Here is a 20,750-nt window from a genome sequence, read left to right on the forward strand (position 1 = left end):
CGCTTGTGCCATGTGCTTTGTGCATCTCCTTTTCCAGCACTAATGAAAGACTCATCGACTTGTATTTTCTGGCCTTCAAAGCCACCCAGAGCCAAGTTTCAATCCCACAACGAAGCTCACTACATCAGAAATGTGTGCAGTGGTAAAAGCCAGCTTCATACAACGTTACGTGATGGTTGGATGGAAAATGCGGCCGACATTCCAAAAAATCCTTTTTCTGCAGGCCTGGGTTGCATTGTTTCACGAAGCAGGAATAAACAGGCCTCGGCCAAGTAATACGAGCAAAAACAAGACTGATAGTCGAACAACGGCATAGCCGGGCTTGTCGTCATCTGTTCACTTCCGGATTTGGGAGCAAGGTCCGTGTCAATCGCATTTCAAAATCATAGTTGTATTGAGGGATTTCTGGAACCTCCTACCTACCTTACCACACCCGCTGGGACCCCAAAACGTTCCACAGAAGGTTATTATATTTCCTTTTAGTAAAATATGCAACTGTAATGGTTACTAAACGATGTTCCCCTGTCATGTGATCAGATGCTCACATCTGATTGGTGTACATTTGTGGGGACATACGGACAGACAAACGCTGTTCTAGACAACATTGCCCTACGGGCTACACTGTAAAAATCTGAGCTACAGTTGGAGACCATACAGGGAGACTCTGCTGCCCCAGTTCCACTTAATGTCTTGTCACAAAATTGGAATATTCCTCTTCAGACAGTTCTCCACAAGACAAGTGATTTTGTATATTCTTTATGACATACGTGTTTCACAGATATGTGTCCACACAGTAATATGTGCAACCTGGTGTTGGCTTAGCGGTTAGGGTGCCGGTTTGGGATCCTTGGATCCTGGGTTCTAATCCCGGTTGATCGCTGAATTAACACCAGGGGGGTTGACTTAGCCTGTCATCCTTCCACGGTCGGCAAATTGAGTACCAGCTCACTGGTGTATTTCGGCAAGAGGTGACCAACAGGGTTGGCGGCAGGAAGGGCATCCGGACCATAAAACCTTGCTTCAAAAAGGGGACCACGGTGCCCGAAAAAGGACCAACCCCTGCTCTGCGGGGAAAAATGGCCTCTAAAGGTGGTTCACAGTAATATGTGCACTAGGGTGCTTGGTTCACTACTTTTAGGCCTAATCATTATGCTTTTAGGAAGTGCAATGATCCTTTCGGAAAACTGAAATTACCTTCCAGATAATCGTGATATCCCTGCGTCCATGTGAGTCAGCTCGGCCGAGGATGCGCCAGAGATCAGGCGCTGTGAGAGGAGCTTGAGTAGGACAGGTGGAGGAGAGAGGGGAGGGGTTTTAGTATCAATTTGAGAGGTTAAGTTGGTGCATTTGAAAGGTGTAAAAAAACAAAGTAACAAATACAAAATATGGATACTCCATGATGGTAACACTTTTAAAGAGCACACCTATAAATAAGAATGATAACAAGCGTTACACCTAGGTCCCCCGTCGGTGAAGTGATGTGAGTTGACAAAGTGGAAGACGCAAGGCGGCCATATTGGATTTTGACGTGGTGACCCAATTTTCAATAGCGTTCTCCCTTATGCGTAGATACACCAACACACCAGATTAGAAGTTAGAAGTTCGTTTATTTTTCAAGATATTCCGCTCACAAGGTTCAGACATACATGGCGGCGGCCATCTTGGATTCTGACGTGGCGACACAATTTTCAAAAGCGTTCTTCCTTATGCGTAGATACACCCACACACCAGATTAGAAGTTAGTAGTTCGTTTATTTTTCAAGATATTTCGCTCACAAGGTTCAGACATATATATGGTGGCGGCCATCTTGGATTTTGACGTGGCGACCCAATTTTCAATAGCTTTCTTCCTTATGCAGAGGTACACCCACACACCAGATTAGACGTTGGTACTTCCCTTATTTTTCAAGATATTCCGCTCACAAGGTTCAGACATACATGGCGGTGGCCATCTTGGATTTTGACGTGGTGACCCAATTTTCAATAGCGTTCTTCCTTATGCCTAGATACACCCACACACCAGATTAGACGTTGGTACTTCCCTTATTTTTCAAGATATTCCGCTCACAAGGTTCAGACATACATGGCGGTGGCCATCTTGGATTTTGACGTGGTGACCCAATTTTCAATAGCGTTCTTCCTTATGCGTAGATACACCCACACACAAGATTAGAAGTTAGTCGTTCGTTTATTTTTCAAGATATTTCGCTCAAAATCTTCAGACATATATATGGTGGCGGCCATCTTGGATTTTGACGTGGAGACCCAATTTTCAATGGGCTTCTTCCTTATGCCTAGATAAACCCACACACCAGAATAGAAGTTGGTACTTTGCTTATTTTTCAAGATATTCCGCTCACAATGTTCAGACATACATGGCATCAGACATACATGGCGGCGGCCATCTTGGATTTTGACGTGGGTTGCACCCTCACACCAAATTTGAATGCGATCCTTCGCTTACGCACGCACGCACACACGTACGCACGCACGTCCGCACGGACGGACGGAGGGGAAAACCATAGTCCCCCTTTCGCTCCGCGGTGCGACGGGGGACAACAATAGGTATTCAACATGAGATAAAAGGCAAGGAGAACATGATGGAAAACTCTTTGTGAATGCTTGAGTCCATCTGCCAGCAAACAGGTAAAACAATGAAGGGAATGAGCAGACATTGATCGGAGTGCGGTATCTGCATTGGGAAGCTTGAAGATTAAAATCACTAAAACTATATGGCCACTCTGCCATCTAGCCCAGGTCGGTGGAGTGTTGCAGTGATGGTTGTCCTTCTGGAAGTTTCTCCCATCTCCACACAGCATCTCTGTAGCTCAGCCAGAGTGACCATCGGGTTCTTGGTCACCTCTCTTATCAAGGCCCTTCTCCCCCGATTGCTCAGTTTGGCCAGGCGGCCAGCTCTAGGAAGAGTCCTGGTTGTTCCAAACTTCTTCCATTTAAGAATTATGGAGGCCACTGTGCTCTTGGGAACCTTCAATGCAGCAGAGATTTTTTTTGTAGGCTTCCCCAGATCTGTGCCTCGACACATTCCTGTCTCTGAGCTCTGCAGGCAGTTCCTTCGACCTCATGGCTTGGTTTTTGCTTTGAAATGCATTGTCAGCTGTGAGACCTTATATAGACAGGTGTGTGCCTTTCCAAATCATGTCCAATCAATTGAATTTACCACAGGTGGACTCCAATCAAGGTGTAGAAACATCTCAAAGATGATCAAGAGAAATGGGAGGCACCTGAGATAAATTTCAAGCGTCATAGCAAAGGGTATGAATACTTATGTAAATGTGATATTTCAGTTTTTTATTTTTAATAAATTTGCAAAACTTTCTAAAATCCTGTTTTCTCTTTGTCATTATGGGGTATTGAGTGTAGATTGATGAGGGAAAATATGAATTTAAACGATTTCAGCATAAGGCTGCAACATAACAAAATGTGAAAAAAGTGAAGGGGTCTGAATACTTTCTGAATGCACTGTAAACACCTCATTATGTGTGAAACAGGACCGAGAACACATCTATGGTTATAAACACCTCATTATATGTGAAACAAGACCGAGACCACATCTTTGGCTATAAACACCTCATTACATGTGAAACAGGACTGAGACCACATCTTCGGTTATAAACACCTCATTACATGTGAAACAAGACTGAGACCACATCTTCGGTTATAAACACCTCATTACATATGAAACAGGACCGAGACCACATCTTCGGTTATAAAAACCTCATTACAGGTGAAACAGGACCGAGACCACATCTTCGGTTATAAACACCTCATTTCATGTGAAACAGGACCGAGACAATATCTTCGGTTATAAACACCTCATTACATGTGAAACAGGACTGAGACCACATCTTCGGTTATAAACACCTCATTACATGTGAAACAGGACTGAGACCACATCTTCGGTTATAAACACCTCATTACATGTGAAACAGGACCGAGACCACATCTTCGGTTATAAACACCTCATTACATATGAAACAGGACCGAGACCACATCTTTGGTTATAAACACCTCATTACATGTGAAACAGTACCGAGACCACATCTTCGGTTATAAACACCTCATTACATGTGAAACAGGACCGAGACCACATCTTCGGTTATAAACACCTCATTACATGTGAAACAGGACCGAGACCACATCTTCGGTTATAAACACCTCATTACATGTGAAACAGGACCGAGACCACATCTTCGGTTATAAACACCTCATTACATATGAAACAGGACCGAGACCACATCTTCGGTTATAAAAACCTCATTTCATGTGAAACAGGACCGAGACAATATCTTCGGTTATAAACACCTCATTACATGTGAAACAGGACTGAGACCACATCTTCGGTTATAAACACCTCATTACATGTGAAACAAGACTGAGACCACATCTTCGGTTATAAACACCTCATTACATGTGAAACAGGACCGAGACCACATCTTCGGTTATAAACACCTCATTACATGTGAAACAAGACTGAGACCACATCTTCGGTTATAAACACCTCATTACATGTGAAACAGGACCGAGACCACATCTTCGGTTATAAACACCTCATTACATGTGAAACAGGACCGAGACCACATCTTCGGTTATAAACACCTCATTACATGTGAAACAGGACCGAGACCACATCTTCGGTTATAAACACCTCATTACAAGTGAAACAGGACTGAGACCACATCTTTGGTTATAAACACCTCATTACATGTGAAACAGGACCGAGACCACATCTTCGGTTATAAACACCTCATTACAAGTGAAACAGGACTGAGACCACATCTTCGGTTATAAACACCTCATTACAAGTGAAACAGGACTGAGACCACATCTTCGGTTATAAACACCTCATTACAAGTGAAACAGGACTGAGACCACATCTTCGGTTATAAACACCTCATTACATGTGAAACAGGACTGAGACCACAGCCTCGGTTATAAAAACCTCATTACAAGTGAAACAAGACCGAGACCACATCTTCGGTTATAAACACCTCATTACATGTGAAACAGGACTGAGACCACATCTTCGGTTATAAACACCTCATTACATGTGAAACAGGCCCGAGACCACATCTTTGGTTATAAACACCTCATTACATGTGAAACAGGACCGAGACCACATCTTCGGTTATAAAAACCTCATTACATGTGAAACAGGACCGAGACCACATCTTCGGTTATAAACACCTCATTACAAGTGAAACAGGACTGAGACCACATCTTCGGTTATAAACACCTCATTACATGTGAAACAGGACCGAGACCACATCTTCGGTTATAAACACCTCATTACAAGTGAAACAGGACCGAGACCACATCTTCGGTTATAAACACCTCATTACATGTGAAACAGGACCGAGACCACATCTTCGGTTATAAACACCTCATTACAAGTGAAACAGGACCGAGACCACATCTTCGGTTATAAACACCTCATTACAAGTGAAACAGGACTGAGACCACATCTTTGGTTACAAACACCTCATTACAAGTGAAACAGGACTGAGACCACATCTTTGGTTATAAACACCTCATTACAAGTGAAACAGGACCGAGACCACATCTTCGGTTATAAACACCTCATTACAAGTGAAACAGGACTGAGACCACATCTTTGGTTATAAACACCTCATTACAAGTGAAACAGGACCGAGACCACATCTTTGGTTATAAACACCTCATTACATGTGAAACAGGACCGAGACCACATCTTCGGTTATAAACACCTCATTACATGTGAAACAGGACTGAGACCACATTTTCGGTTATAAAAACCTCATTACAAGTGAAACAAGACCGAGACCACATCTTCGGTTATAAACACCTCATTACAAGTGAAACAAGACCGAGACCACATCTTCGGTTATAAACACCTCATTACAAGTGAAACAGGACTGAGACCACATCTTTGGTTATAAACACCTCATTACAAGTGAAACAGGACTGAGACCACATCTTTGGTTATAAACACCTCATTACAAGTGAAACAGGACTGAGACCACATCTTCGGTTATAAAAACCTCATTACAAGTGAAACAAGACCGAGACCACATCTTCGGTTATAAACACCTCATTACAAGTGAAACAGGACTGAGACCACATCTTTGGTTATAAACACCTCATTACAAGTGAAACAAGACCGAGACCACATCTTTGGTTATAAACACCTCATTACAAGTGAAACAGGACTGAGACCACATCTTTGGTTATAAACACCTCATTACAAGTGAAACAGGACCGAGACCACATCTTCGGTTATAAAAACCTCATTACAAGTGAAACAAGACCGAGACCACATCTTCGGTTATAAAAACCTCATTACAAGTGAAACAAGACCGAGACCACATCTTCGGTTATAAAAACCTCATTACAAGTGAAACAGGACCGAGACCACATCTTCAGTTATAAAAACCTCATTACAAGTGAAACAAGACCGAGACCACATCTTCGGTTATAAAAACCTCATTACAAGTGAAACAAGACCGAGACCACATCTTCGGTTATAAACACCTCATTACATGTGAAACAGGACCGAGACCACATCTTCGGTTATAAACACCTCATTACAAGTGAAACAGGACTGAGACCACATCTTTGGTTATAAACACCTCATTACAAGTGAAACAGGACTGAGACCACATCTTTGGTTATAAACACCTCATTACATGTGAAACAGGACCGAGACCACATCTTCGGTTATAAACACCTCATTACAAGTGAAACAGGACCGAGACCACATCTTCGGTTATAAACACCTCATTACAAGTGAAACAGGACTGAGACCACATCTTTGGTTATAAACACCTCATTACAAGTGAAACAAGACCGAGACCACATCTTCGGTTATAAACACCTCATTACAAGTGAAACAAGACCGAGACCACATCTTCGGTTATAAACACCTCATTACAAGTGAAACAAGACCGAGACCACATCTTCGGTTATAAACACCTCATTACATGTGAAACAGGACCGAGACCACATCTTCGGTTATAAACACCTCATTACATGTGAAACAGGACTGAGACCACATTTTCGGTTATAAAAACCTCATTACAAGTGAAACAAGACCGAGACCACATCTTCGGTTATAAACACCTCATTATATGTGAAACAAGACCGAGACCACATCTTTGGTTATAAACACCTCATTACATGTGAAACAGGACCGAGACCACATCTTCGGTTATAAACACCTCATTACATGTGAAACAGGACTGAGACCACATCTTCGGTTATAAACACCTCATTACATGTGAAACAGGACCGAGACCACATCTTCGGTTATAAACACCTCATTACAAGTGAAACAAGACCGAGACCACATCTTCGGTTATAAACACCTCATTACATGTGAAACAGGACCGAGACCACATCTTCGGTTATAAACACCTCATTACATGTGAAACAGGACCGAGACCACATCTTCGGTTATAAACACCTCATTACAAGTGAAACAAGACCGAGACCACATCTTCGGTTATAAACACCTCATTACAAGTGAAACAAGACCGAGACCACATCTTCGGTTATAAACACCTCATTACATGTGAAACAAGACAGAGACCACATCTTCGGTTATAAACACCTCATTACATGTGAAACAAGACAGAGACCACATCTTCGGTTATAAACACCTCATTACATGTGAAACAAGACAGAGACCACATCTTCGGTTATAAACACCTCATTACATGTGAAACAAGACAGAGACCACATCTTCGGTTATAAACACCTCATTACATGTGAAACAAGACCGAGACCACATCTTCGGTTATAAACACCTCATTACATGTGAAACAGGACTGAGACCACATCTTCGGTTATAAACACCTCATTACAAGTGAAACAAGACCGAGACCACATCTTCGGTTATAAACACCTCATTACAAGTGAAACAGGACCGAGACCACATCTTCGGTTATAAACACCTCATTACATGTGAAACAGGACCGAGACCACATCTTCGGTTATAAACACCTCATTACAAGTGAAACAAGACCGAGACCACATCTTCGGTTATAAACACCTCATTACATGTGAAACAGGACCGAGACCACATCTTCGGTTATAAACACCTCATTACATGTGAAACAGGACCGAGACCACATCTTCGGTTATAAACACCTCATTACAAGTGAAACAAGACCGAGACCACATCTTCGGTTATAAACACCTCATTACAAGTGAAACAAGACCGAGACCACATCTTCGGTTATAAACACCTCATTACATGTGAAACAAGACAGAGACCACATCTTCGGTTATAAACACCTCATTACATGTGAAACAAGACAGAGACCACATCTTCGGTTATAAACACCTCATTACATGTGAAACAAGACAGAGACCACATCTTCGGTTATAAACACCTCATTACATGTGAAACAAGACAGAGACCACATCTTCGGTTATAAACACCTCATTACATGTGAAACAAGACCGAGACCACATCTTCGGTTATAAACACCTCATTACATGTGAAACAGGACTGAGACCACATCTTCGGTTATAAACACCTCATTACAAGTGAAACAAGACCGAGACCACATCTTCGGTTATAAACACCTCATTACAAGTGAAACAGGACTGAGACCACATCTTCGGTTATAAACACCTCATTACAAGTGAAACAAGACCGAGACCACATCTTCGGTTATAAACACCTCATTACATGTGAAACAGGACTGAGACCACATCTTCGGTTATAAACACCTCATTACAAGTGAAACAGGACCGAGACCACATCTTTGGTTATAAACACCTCATTACAAGTGAAACAGGACCGAGACCACATCTTCGGTTATAAACACCTCATTACAAGTGAAACAGGACTGAGACCACATCTTTGGTTATAAACACCTCATTACAAGTGAAACAGGACCGAGACCACATCTTCGGTTATAAACACCTCATTACAAGTGAAACAGGACCGAGACCACATCTTCGGTTATAAACACCTCATTACAAGTGAAACAGGACTGAGACCACATCTTCGGTTATAAACACCTCATTACATGTGAAACATGTAATGAGGCTTCCGGTCCGGTATGAAGAGGACGCAGGCGTCACATGCTCGCCGCTTCTTCGACCGGGCCACTGTCAGTTGCTTTCTTTTTTGGTGGTCGTGCGGATTTTTTGGCCATTTAGTCTGCCCTCTGCATAGCCCCGGCTCTGCTCCCTGCTTCGCCTGCCCGGCTCCTTCGCCTGGTCGCTGTTTCCTCGGGCGCGCTCTCGTGGGTTGTGACCATCGCAGCGGTTTGGTGGCGGTTTCCCGCCGTGATCTAGATTTGGAGCGGCGGCGGTCGATTGCCGCTGCATTTGCCGCTTTGCCGTGATCAACCTTGGCCTCGTGATCGTCTCTTTGCTCCTGCCTGCCCTCTGCTTGGTCCCGGCTCTGCTCCTGGCTTCACCTACCTGGCTCCTTCGTTTCCTCGGGCCCGCTCTCGTGGGTTGGGACCATTGTTTCACCTCCTCAACCTTGGCCTCGTCTCGTCTCTCCGCTCCTGCCTGGCATGGCTCTGCGGTACTCCGCCGCAAGGCTCCTTCTGCTCAATACCCGCTCCACCCCATCATGCATCTCTGCCATCAAATCAAATGGACTCCTCCGACGACCCAGGTACATTCACCGTGGCTCCGGTCGTAAGTTTGTTTATTTGCAATCAGGTCACTCCATCCCCGTCCTCTGGTCGGCTCAGCGCACTCTCACTCTTCGTCCCAGCGCACCTGGTCACAGCAACACACACAATCGCACCTCCTGCCTGCGAACCCTGGCTAAATCACCTGAATTCATCCCTGCTGTTCAAAACAACATCAAGCTCACCCTGTTCAACACCCGGTCCCTCAACAACAAATGCCTCATCCTGAACGAATACATCCTGGATAACAAACTGGACTTTCTCTGTCTCACCGAAACCTGGCAACAACCTCTGGACTACTACACACTCAACCTCACCACACCCAATGGATATTCCTACGTCAATAAACCACGCTCGGAGGGCCGAGGTGGTGGAATTGCCGTTATCCACCGTCAAGACATCAAGACCAACCTCATCTCCATCTCATCTGCTCCATCATTTGAACACCTGGCTTTTAAACTCTCTGGTCGCACGCAGTCAGTCATGGCTGTCGTCTACCGCCCTCCCAAACCACACCCATCATTCCTGTCTGACTTCTCCTACTTTGTGGCCCAGCTATGTTCCCTCTCCCCCTCAATCCTCCTTGGTGATTTCAATATCCACATTGACTCCACTGACTCCACAATAACCACTGACTTCATTGATTTACTCACCTGCTTTAACCTCACTCAACATGTCGACTTTCCTACCCATATCCGTGGTCACATTTTGGACCTTGTCTGCTCCACTGGATTAAATTTGCACCATCTCTCTGGCTCCGACTTCACCCTCTCTGACCACTTAGCCATCACTCTGACCATCAACATCCCCGCCCCAACACCAAGGCATTATCGCACTATCAACTTCCGTAAGCTAAACGCTCTTTCACCTACCTCATTCTCATCCACCCTCTCTGAAAAAATGTCCACTTCTCCCTTCATTGACCTCCATACCCCTTCCGACCTCACTGACTACTACAACCACACTCTCTCCTCCTGCCTTGACCAGCTTGCGCCTGTAAAAACCAAAACAGTTTCTTTCACCCATTCTGCTCCCTGGTTTACCCCTGAACTCCGCCTGATGAAAACTCGTGCTCGCCAACTTGAAAGACTCCGCAATAAAACGGGTCTCACAGTTCACTCCCAAGCCTACAAGGACCACCTACAACACTACAAAGATGCCCTCTCCCGCGCCCGCTCCGCCTACTACTCTCAAGTTATCCACTCTGGCTCCGGAAACCCAAAAGCACTCTTCTCGACAATAAACAAACTCCGCCCCCTGAACACCACCACCCAGTCATTCACAGTAGACAACTGCATCTCCTTCCTCTCTTTCTTCCAACGCAAAATTGACAACATCTACAACAGCTTGACCACCGCCGCACCCGCTCCCCCTCCAACCACCTGCCCCCCCTTGTCCTGCCATCCCCTGTCTCAGTTCTCCCCAATCTCCCCTACTGACCTCTCTGAACTCCTCATAGGAATGAAAACTGCCACCTGCACTCTTGACCCCATCCCCTCCAGCCTTGTCAAGGCCTCCCTCCCTGCTCTCTCTCCACTTATCATTGCAACAATAAACTCCTCCCTGTCTACAGGCATCGTCCCACCTTCCCTCAAAATTGCTGCTGTTACCTCCATTCTAAAAAAACCTGGTCTAAACCCTGACACCCTAAACAACTTCAGACCCATCTCCAACCTACCCTTTCTGTCAAAAGTTTTGGAACGTGCTGTAGCCACTCAACTCAAACATCATCTCTCTGCCAATAACCTGCATGAAACATTCCAATCCGGATTCCGCTCCAACCACAGTACTGAAACTGCTCTCCTCAAAATCACCAACGACCTTCTCCTCTCCTCTGACGCTGGCAACCTCAACATTCTCGTCCTCCTCGACCTCAGTGCTGCCTTTGACACCATCGATCACACCATCCTCCTCACCCGACTTGAATCCACCTTTAACGTTACCGGCACTGCCCTCTCTTGGATTAAATCATACCTCTCTGACAGACGCCAGTTCATCTCCATCAATAACTGCAAATCCCCCACTGCTCCCCTCCCCCAAGGTGTCCCCCAAGGTTCAGTTCTTGGCCCCCTCCTCTTCATCCTTTACCTGTCCCCCCTCGGTCACTTAATCCGCCGTCATGGTCTCCAATTCCACTGCTTCGCCGATGACATCCAGCTTTTCATCTCCACCAAGTCCGTCTCCACCGACACCCACTCTATCCTGACAAACTGCATCACTGAAATAAAATCCTGGCTTCAAATCAACTTCCTCAAGCTTAATTGTGATAAATCTGAAATAATCATCATTGGCCCAAAAACGCTCACAAAATCCACCCATAACTTTGCCCTCAACATCGACGGTATCCCAGTATCCACCTCCCCTCACATCCGGAATCTTGGCGTCATCTTTGACCAAACCCTTTCCTTCGACAAATACACTAAACAGATCACAAAGTCAGCCTTCTTTCACCTGAAAAACATTGCCCGTCTCCGCTCATCCCTCTCCTCCACGGCTGCAGAAACCCTCATCCACGCCTTCATCACCTCCCGTCTGGACTACTGCAATAGCCCCCTCTATGGTTCACCCTAAAAAATCACCAATAAACTCCAATACATTTAGAACTCCGCTGCCCGTCTACTCACCCATTCCCGGACCCGTGACCACATCACCCCCGTCCTTTACAAGCTTCACTGGCTCCCCATCCCCCAGAGAATCCAGTACAAAATCCTCCTCTTGACATACAAAGCCCTCCATAACCTGGCCCCATCCTACCTGGCTGACCTCCTCTCCAGACACACTCCCACCCGCAACCTCCGCTCTGCTGGTACCAACCTCCTGACCCCCTCCATCCGGACCAAATTCAGATCCTGGGGGGACAGGGCCTTCTCCATCGCTGCTCCCACCCTCTGGAACTCACTACCTCACACCATCAGAGACTCCTCCTCACTCACCACATTCAAAACATCACTAAAGACCCACCTGTTCAACACTGCATTCAACATTCAACCCACAGCATTTAACCCCTGACTATCTCTTCTCCTTCTCCCTCCTTCTGCTTTAAATATTTCCCTATTGATTCTTGTCTTTTTGCAATTGTTGTTTTCATGTATTGTTATGCATTATGTTTTCCACTCTGTCAAAGCGCCTTTGGGCTTCTGGAAAAGCGCTATACAAAATAAATGAATTATTATTATTATTAAACAGGACCGAGACCACATCTTCGGTTATAAAAACCTCATTACAAGTGAAACAGGACCGAGACCACATCTTCGGTTATAAAAACCTCATTACAAGTGAAACAGGACCGAGACCACATCTTCGGTTATAAAAACCTCATTACAAGTGAAACAGGACTGAGACCACATCTTCGGTTATAAACACCTCATTACAAGTGAAACAGGACCGAGACCACATCTTTGGTTATAAACACCTCATTACATGTGAAACAGGACCGAGACCACATCTTCAGTTATAAACACCTCATTACAAGTGAAACAGGACCGAGACCACATCTTCGGTTATAAAAACCTCATTACAAGTGAAACAAGACCGAGACCACATCTTCGGTTATAAAAACCTCATTACAAGTGAAACAGGACCGAGACCACATCTTTGGTTATAAACACCTCATTACATGTGAAACAGGACCGAGACCACATCTTCGGTTATAAACACCTCATTACATGTGAAACAGGACCGAGACCACATCTTCGGTTATAAACACCTCATTACAAGTGAAACAGGACCGAGACCACATCTTCGGTTATAAAAACCTCATTACATGTGAAACAAGACCGAGACCACATCTTCGGTTATAAACACCTCATTACATGTGAAACAGGACCGAGACCACATCTTCAGTTATAAACACCTCATTACATGTGAAACAGGACCGAGACCACATCTTCGGTTATAAACACCTCATTACATGTGAAACAGGACCGAGACCACATCTTTGGTTATAAAAACCTCATTACATGTGAAACAGGACCGAGACCACATCTTCGGTTATAAAAATCTCATTACATGTGAAACAGGACGGAGACCACATCTTCGGTTATAAACACCTCATTACATGTGAAACAGGACCGAGACCACATCTTTGGTTATAAAAACCTCATTACATGTGAAACAGGACGGAGACCACATCTTCTGTTATAAACACCTAATTACATGTGAAACACAATCAATTTTAATGGGAGGGGAGGTGTTTAGGGGGGAATGAGGGGCACGCGCTGCCGCGCTGGGTGCACCCCTCCTCCATTCACCCCTCCGCCCTCTCCCCACCCTCCCCCCATCCTCCTTTGATCTGCCTATGTTTAGAGAAACTATCATGAACGCTTCTACCAAATGTTGGTGCAATAGAAAAGGTGCAATATTGTGAATCTTCACCTTTTGAGAAACAGATGTACACAAAAGTTTCGTTCATATAGTGCTCGCGATAGGTTTAGAGATATTGTTAATAAAAGGGGGGGACCCAAACTGTAACTGCAAATTGAAATGATCGTGGTGTAATTAATAAACAAGCAAATCTCCTCATTGTCCCAATGTGTTTTTGTAATAGTGCATCAATTTAAAAAAATGGAAGTCGTGTCATACCCCCTCAATGCCCCCCAACACTCGTGTTCACAACTTTGCCTGGAAATAGAGAAAAACCCAGAGATAGAAGTAGAGAAAAGGAAGGACAAAGGAGAATGCAAACAAAGATTATTATCAAAAAAAAGGAAAAATTTAATTTCAAAACCTCTTGTATAAGAATGACAGGAGAACTAAAATAAACAAACAAGCGATAAAACAAGGATTCAAATAAACATCATCACAATAATCACATCAAACAATCACAATTCCAATGACGTACGAGCTTCAGAAGTCCGGCCTTCAAACTCTTCGCTCCATTGACTCCAATGACCCCAGATGGAATGGAGAGGTCGCGATCGCATGCGAATGGAATACGCTGAGTTAGCAGTCAAACCATACAAGGTGTAAACACCATTATCTTGGATGTATTTGACCTAAAAGGAAAAAAAACACACCACGCAGCATGATTGATTACAAAAAACAAACTACATCTAGGGAGAGGAGAGAGAGATCCACAGAGAGTGAGTGAGTGAGAGAGAGAGAGAGAGAGAGACTTGACTTTTATGTCCTTTTATTATAAACAATGTAAAGCCATTTCACAAGCAGTTGTAAAAAAAAGCACATTTCACAAAGCAGTTGTAAAAAAAAAACACAGCAACTAGTTTAAAGAAATTGCATAAGGATCATGAAGGCACCACAAAAAGAGCAAAGGGTATTTAAAAGAAACCAGCAAATATACAAAAAATATATATTGAGCAAATTAAGCGAAAAACTAAGAGAGAGAGAGAGAAATGTATTCAAGGACACAGGAAGAAACATATATGCAAGCAATCAGTTCCAAAGAAAAAAGTCAAATCAATCAGGAATTATAAAGTAATTACCACTTTTGAATCATCGACTGAGCACAGAACATTGCCAATACACCACTTTCTCTCAAAAAGTTGGACGTTTCCATTACTGACAAAGAAATCAAATTCTAGCTTGAGTCATGTTGAGACAAACCCTTTAAAAATAGAAATAGCCTCAGAGCCATAGCCGTTATCTATTTTAATTTTCCGAGATTTATATATCGCATATTTTGCAACAGCAACCAAAAAATTGAGAAGAACACCCACATCCCTACATGTGGGCCTGAAAGACACACCAAATATAAACATATGCATATTGAAAGGGAAGGACAATTGGTGAAAAAGATATTCAAGGAACAAGAAAAGCGATGTCAGTCTACGACACTGTACATAAGCATGAAACAAATCCTCCTTCTGGTCACAGAAAGGACAAGTTTCCGGCAGTGAGCTGTTAATACGGTGGACAAAAATATTGGAGGGAAGCGCCCAGTGTGCTAACCTCCATTGTATGTCCGCTAACACACCATGTATTGGTAAGGTGTACATGTGAGGCCAAAGGGGGGTAGAGGGAGACCCCAACCCTAACCGCTCTGACCACAAAGCTACTCGTGTTCTCCCAGAGAGGGGTACATTCTTATTTTGTCGAGAGAGATCACGGATTCCAATTTTAGTTACAAGATGAAAAGGGGGGGTATGTTCAATCTCCGGCTGAAGAGAAGACGAAAGGAGCACTTTGATTTCAGGGAAACCTAACCGAAAGTCCTCAATGTTACCAACACCTTCCCAGCCGATGTTTAGCTGTCTAAATTTTCTTATGACTATACGTACAACTTGGTCTACAAGTCGGACAGACCGAGATCCAACTGAGGTTGCCACCAAACCAGCAGGTTTCCACTTAACTCCAGATGAATCTCTCAGATCACATACTTTGTTAATCCCTCCTTGGATAAATTTTTTAATCAGGGCATGGCTATGAGGGATACCAGGAAAAAAGTTATTGAAGAAAAGGGGTTCTTGAAGGAACATTCGACAATTATAGCCCTCAAGGAAGCGGTGGACGTCAAACCTTTTCCAAGTGTCCAATAAACTCTGATAGAATCTCGGAAGAGAGAGGCAAAATTTATATGCTCGAGGTCTATCAAAAGAAGCTGCCGATCATATCTCAGTCTACCAGCCTGTTGTAACAGAAAAAATGCAAAGGGCCGCCAGGGCAGCTGTTCAGCGAACAGTAGTCTCTGCAGAGACTGCAGCCGAAAGGCCACAACCCGACCAGAGATATCAACAATGCCCTGGCCACCTTCCTTCCGGGGGTAGTACAATATCTCAGGCCTCAGCCAATGGTAGCCACTCCAAAAGAAGTTTACTAGCATTCGCTGAGTAGCCATAATTAGTTGGTTTGATGGCTGTAAAGCAATAATTCTGTGCCATAATTTTGTTGCAACCAGATTGTTTATGACAAGGGTACGGCCTCGATAGGAGATGGACCTCAGCAGTCCTTCCCATGCTTTCAATCTGTGCATAATTTGCTCCAACACTCCTTCCCAATTTTTCATTTCTGTTTCACGATTACCGATATGCACTCCAAGATATTTAACCCCGTCCGTTCTCCAGACCAGGTTGTGTGGGAGTGAGGGTGGTGATACACAAGAGAGATTGCCTTTGCTACACCATAATGCTGTACTTTTATTCCAATTGATCCCACCGGAAGAGGCTGCAGAGAAATCTCGCATACAACGTTGTAAAGCAGAGACATCATTGGAGCTTCTAATCAAAACACAGACATCATCAGCATAAGCCGTCTGCACAAATTCTGCTCCTTCTATACTTCTCATTCCCTGAGGTATTTGCTGTCTAATAGACCGAAGGAGTGGTTCAAGGGCGACTATATATAGAAGCCCAGAGAGGGGGCAACCTTGGCGAATACCCCGTTGGAAAGGAAAGGGAGAGCATAACCTATTGTTGATCTTCATCATACATTGAGTATTAGTATACAGGAGTTTCACATAAGAGGTGAAAGTTTCACCAAACCCCATTCCTTTCAGGACAGAAAAAAGGTACTTGTGGTCAACACGATCGAAGGCCTTAGTTTGATCAAGAAACAGCAACCCAAAATCGTCACGCAGGAACTTATTGCATGAAATAATATCTCTTACCAAAAAAATATTATCATAAATAGATTTTCCAGGCACACAGTAGGTCTGGTCCGGGTGTATAACTGAACTGATCACAGTCTTCATACGATTAGCAAGTACTTTTGAGAAAATCTTGTAATCAACACACAATAAGGAGACAGGTCGCCAGTTATCAACCAGTTGAAGATTCCCAGCTTTTGGTAGCAAACAAACGACTGCTCGTCTACAAGACATTGGAAGTTCTCCGACACGTATGCTTTCATCGAGTACATCGAGTAAGTCAGGTCCCACAAGGGCCCAGAAGGTCTTGTAGAATTCTGTGGGCAGGCCATCTATTCCAGAAGCTTTCCCATCTTTCAGGCTCCGCACAGCTGCTTCAAGTTCAACAGCCGAAATTGGGGAATCGAGCATGCATCGCTCATCCTCCTCGACACTCGGAAGCCCAGCAGTTAACTCTCGTATCACCTCATTGTCCACGTTCTGAGGAGAATACAAGTTAGAATAGAACCCTTTCAGAGTACACCTGATCGCCTGCTGAGAGGTCACCAGCGACCCATTGGGAGTGAGTAAAGTATGAATTTGTTGTGACCTTTTGAGAGAAGACTCTAACTTAAAGAACTCTTTGTTTGGCATGTCCAGAGTTAAATAGCTCATTCGCATTCGGACCAAGGCACCCATCGCCCGTTGCCGTACCGCTTCCTCCAGCACTGCTTTCTTTGCCCATATTAGTTGGTCACGTGCACCTCTCCCAGCCTCGTCAACATTCTGTTCTAACGATATAATTTCAGATTTTAACTGATCTATTGATATTGATTGGATTTTGGTGGTGTATGCACTATATTGTTGACAGAAATTCTTAATTTGGGATTTTGCAATGTCCCACCACAGCCGGAGACTATCATACTCAGGTCTCTCCCACACGACGTGAAAAGCCTCATTAAATTCCTTGTCATGTAAGAGACGAGTATTCAAAGACCAGTAAGCACTACCACCGGGTGGAAAGGGTAACTTAAAGGACATTGAGATTAAACTGTGGTCTGTGAATCCAGTTGGTAAAATTTTGGAGACAGACACCACATTCAACATTGGCTTGTTCACATAGAATCTGTCCAGCCTTGCCATTGACATAATACCATCATTGCATCTACACCATGTATAACAGCGTGAGAGTGGGTGTTGTGATCTCCACACATCCTTAAACCGAAAGATGTTGATGGTGTCCTCTAGAGCTTTCGTAGAGGCAACATGAGGCTCATGACCATTCCTATCAATTGACGGACAAATTGTGCAATTAAAATCTCCCGCGATACAGATAAAGGCTGTTGGGTCCAGAGTTTTTACAAAATCCCGCAGAGTGGAAAAGAAAATTTTCCTCTCCATCGGGTCACACGGTGCATAAACATTCACTACGATAATCTTTTGGGTATTATAAAGAAAATCTACGGAGATCAAATGCCCTTTATAGATTTCTTTAAATGAAACCTGTTGAGCACAAATCTTGTGACTTAGGCAAATGGCAACACCGGCCCGAGGTGTAGGGAACCCACTTAGCCACCATTGCCCTTTAAAAAGTTTCCCCCAATCGGCTACTTGAGCACTAGTAGCGTGGGTCTCTTGTAAGAGAATAATGTCAGCCTTTTCTTTTACAACCGCTTGAATGGTTTGCACCCTCCGTAAGGGGGCACGACCCCCATTTATATTTAAGGATACAACATTTAGTTCCATGGTTGATTCTTCTAGGGGGTGAAGTCCTCTTCCTCAATTAATTCCTTGTTTGCCTTCGTGATGGATTTCCTCAGCCGCTGAAATTCAGGTTCGGAGATTTCCACATGCTCACTCCTTTGCAGCAAAGGTTTTGCGGCTGCAAGGAAGGCCTGGATATTAGGAAAATGATCCTTAATTCGTACATGCCTTTGTCTGAAAGTTTCCTTCAAAAATCTGACAATATTTTCTTTTGAGATCTCCAAAGGCTGCTCTTCCTCCTGAGGGGGGGAGCCCTGTGAACCACTGCCACTGGTTCCTCATGGCCGATCAGTGTCTCTGTAGTTAGAATTCCCTCCGTGACGCTAGTAACGAGTTCCTCCTGAACCTGTACAGAAACACCTGTTCCATCCCCATCTACCTTAGGTTCTTCATCCTCTTCATCCTCATGCGTCATTGCAATGGGGGGGGGGGAGGAGTCGTTATTAGTAGTAATGGGTATTTTGCATTCCCCATTAGAATTGATATGGTCATCAGTAGGCTGTTCGGTTTCGCAGGTTGATTTACAACCTTCAGGAAAAAGTTCCCCTTCATCCTGAGCAGGTGGTATCATGTCAGCCATAGTCTCACCACCTTGCTGATCTTCATGTGGAGGACTGTCTGAATCGTTTAAACTGCTTCCTGTCTGCACCACCAACACTTTAACACCTTTGTCCTCATTCCTCGCACTTACAAGTGACCGTTTCAAATTTTTCCGAGACGCCGCATCTACAATCTGCTGCTCCTCACAAAACATTCCCTCTACAGGTAGAGGCTTCTCCCTTACATTTGCTGACTCATCGTTTGCACGATGGCCAGCTGTACTGGATGACTCATCGCTTACACGAAGCACATCCGTATGGGTCTCATCAGCACCACTCTTAGCCGTACCTTGATGGTCCGATGTAGATTCCCGCACTGAAGGCGAAACATCTATAGAATCATCCGTAGTGGTCACGGGGGGAGGTGGTCCGGCTGCTGTGGCATACGTTTTCTCCCCATCAGGACAATACTGCCGAGTGTGTCCATGTGCACCACACCCGTAACAAATCAACCTCTCCGTTGCCGCAAAAATCCTGTGCTCACGTTTTGACGACTTAAAAACGAGAGAGACATTCAATTGCGTCAAACCATCCTTCAAAACAACATAACAAAACCGTCTAAACGTTTCGATATGCTTAAGCTTCCCGTCTGTGGTGCGAATGGAGGCTTGGATAATTCTCGACACCACAGTACCGTACTGACCGAGCTTCTGAAGAATCTCCTCATTAGACAGCGTCGGTAGAACGTTTGATAGTATTACCTTCGAGGCCGGAGTGTTCCATGGCGAAACCGGAACAAACTGGTCATTGCCCAAGGTGAGTCCGTTCTGCACGACGATGCGTGCGAAACGGACACGTGAAACGAAGACAACCACCTTGTGGTGCATTCGGAACGCTGCCCGTATGTTCTCACAACCGATCAATCCTCCGATTGCGAGGAGCGTCTCCTCCAGCGAGACATCTTCCGGTGGGACAAAACACATGCCGTGTTCATCTGTTAACCCCTCATCGGCGTCACGACCGGCATTACTTCGACTATTCTTGCTAGCCATTTGAAGTAACTAAACGAAAAAAAGTAACCAATAAATGGTACAAAGGTTTATAAAGCCGAAATAAATGAAAAATAAACAACAACAACAATAACTGGGAAATAAGTAAATAAATCCCGTTAACCACCTAAAGTGGATAACTCTAACCGCGCTGTCTCTCCCTCTCTCGCTCAGTAGACAAGACGATAGAAAGGGACACCGACACTCGGACAGCAGAAAGGAC

The 20,750-nt window shown here is 44.3% G+C and overlaps 1 protein-coding gene across 1 annotated transcript in view; it reads right to left on the bottom strand.

Annotated features, from left to right (window-relative positions):
* Positions 1–20,750, bottom strand: part of LOC137421592 (interleukin-6 receptor subunit beta) — a 113,778-nt gene that overhangs the window by 47,481 nt on the left and 45,547 nt on the right. The window contains exons 7-8 of the mRNA XM_078786044.1: positions 14,497–14,650; positions 1,195–1,277 (exon numbers count right to left, since the gene is read on the bottom strand). Of these exons, the coding sequence (XP_078642170.1) occupies positions 1,195–1,277; positions 14,497–14,650 (237 nt within the window). The remainder of the gene's footprint in view (positions 1–1,194; positions 1,278–14,496; positions 14,651–20,750) is intronic.

Source organism: Myxine glutinosa, chromosome 1 (assembly GCF_964187855.1).
Source record: "Myxine glutinosa chromosome 1, kmMyxGlut1.1, whole genome shotgun sequence".
NCBI lineage: Eukaryota > Metazoa > Chordata > Myxini > Myxiniformes > Myxinidae > Myxine > Myxine glutinosa.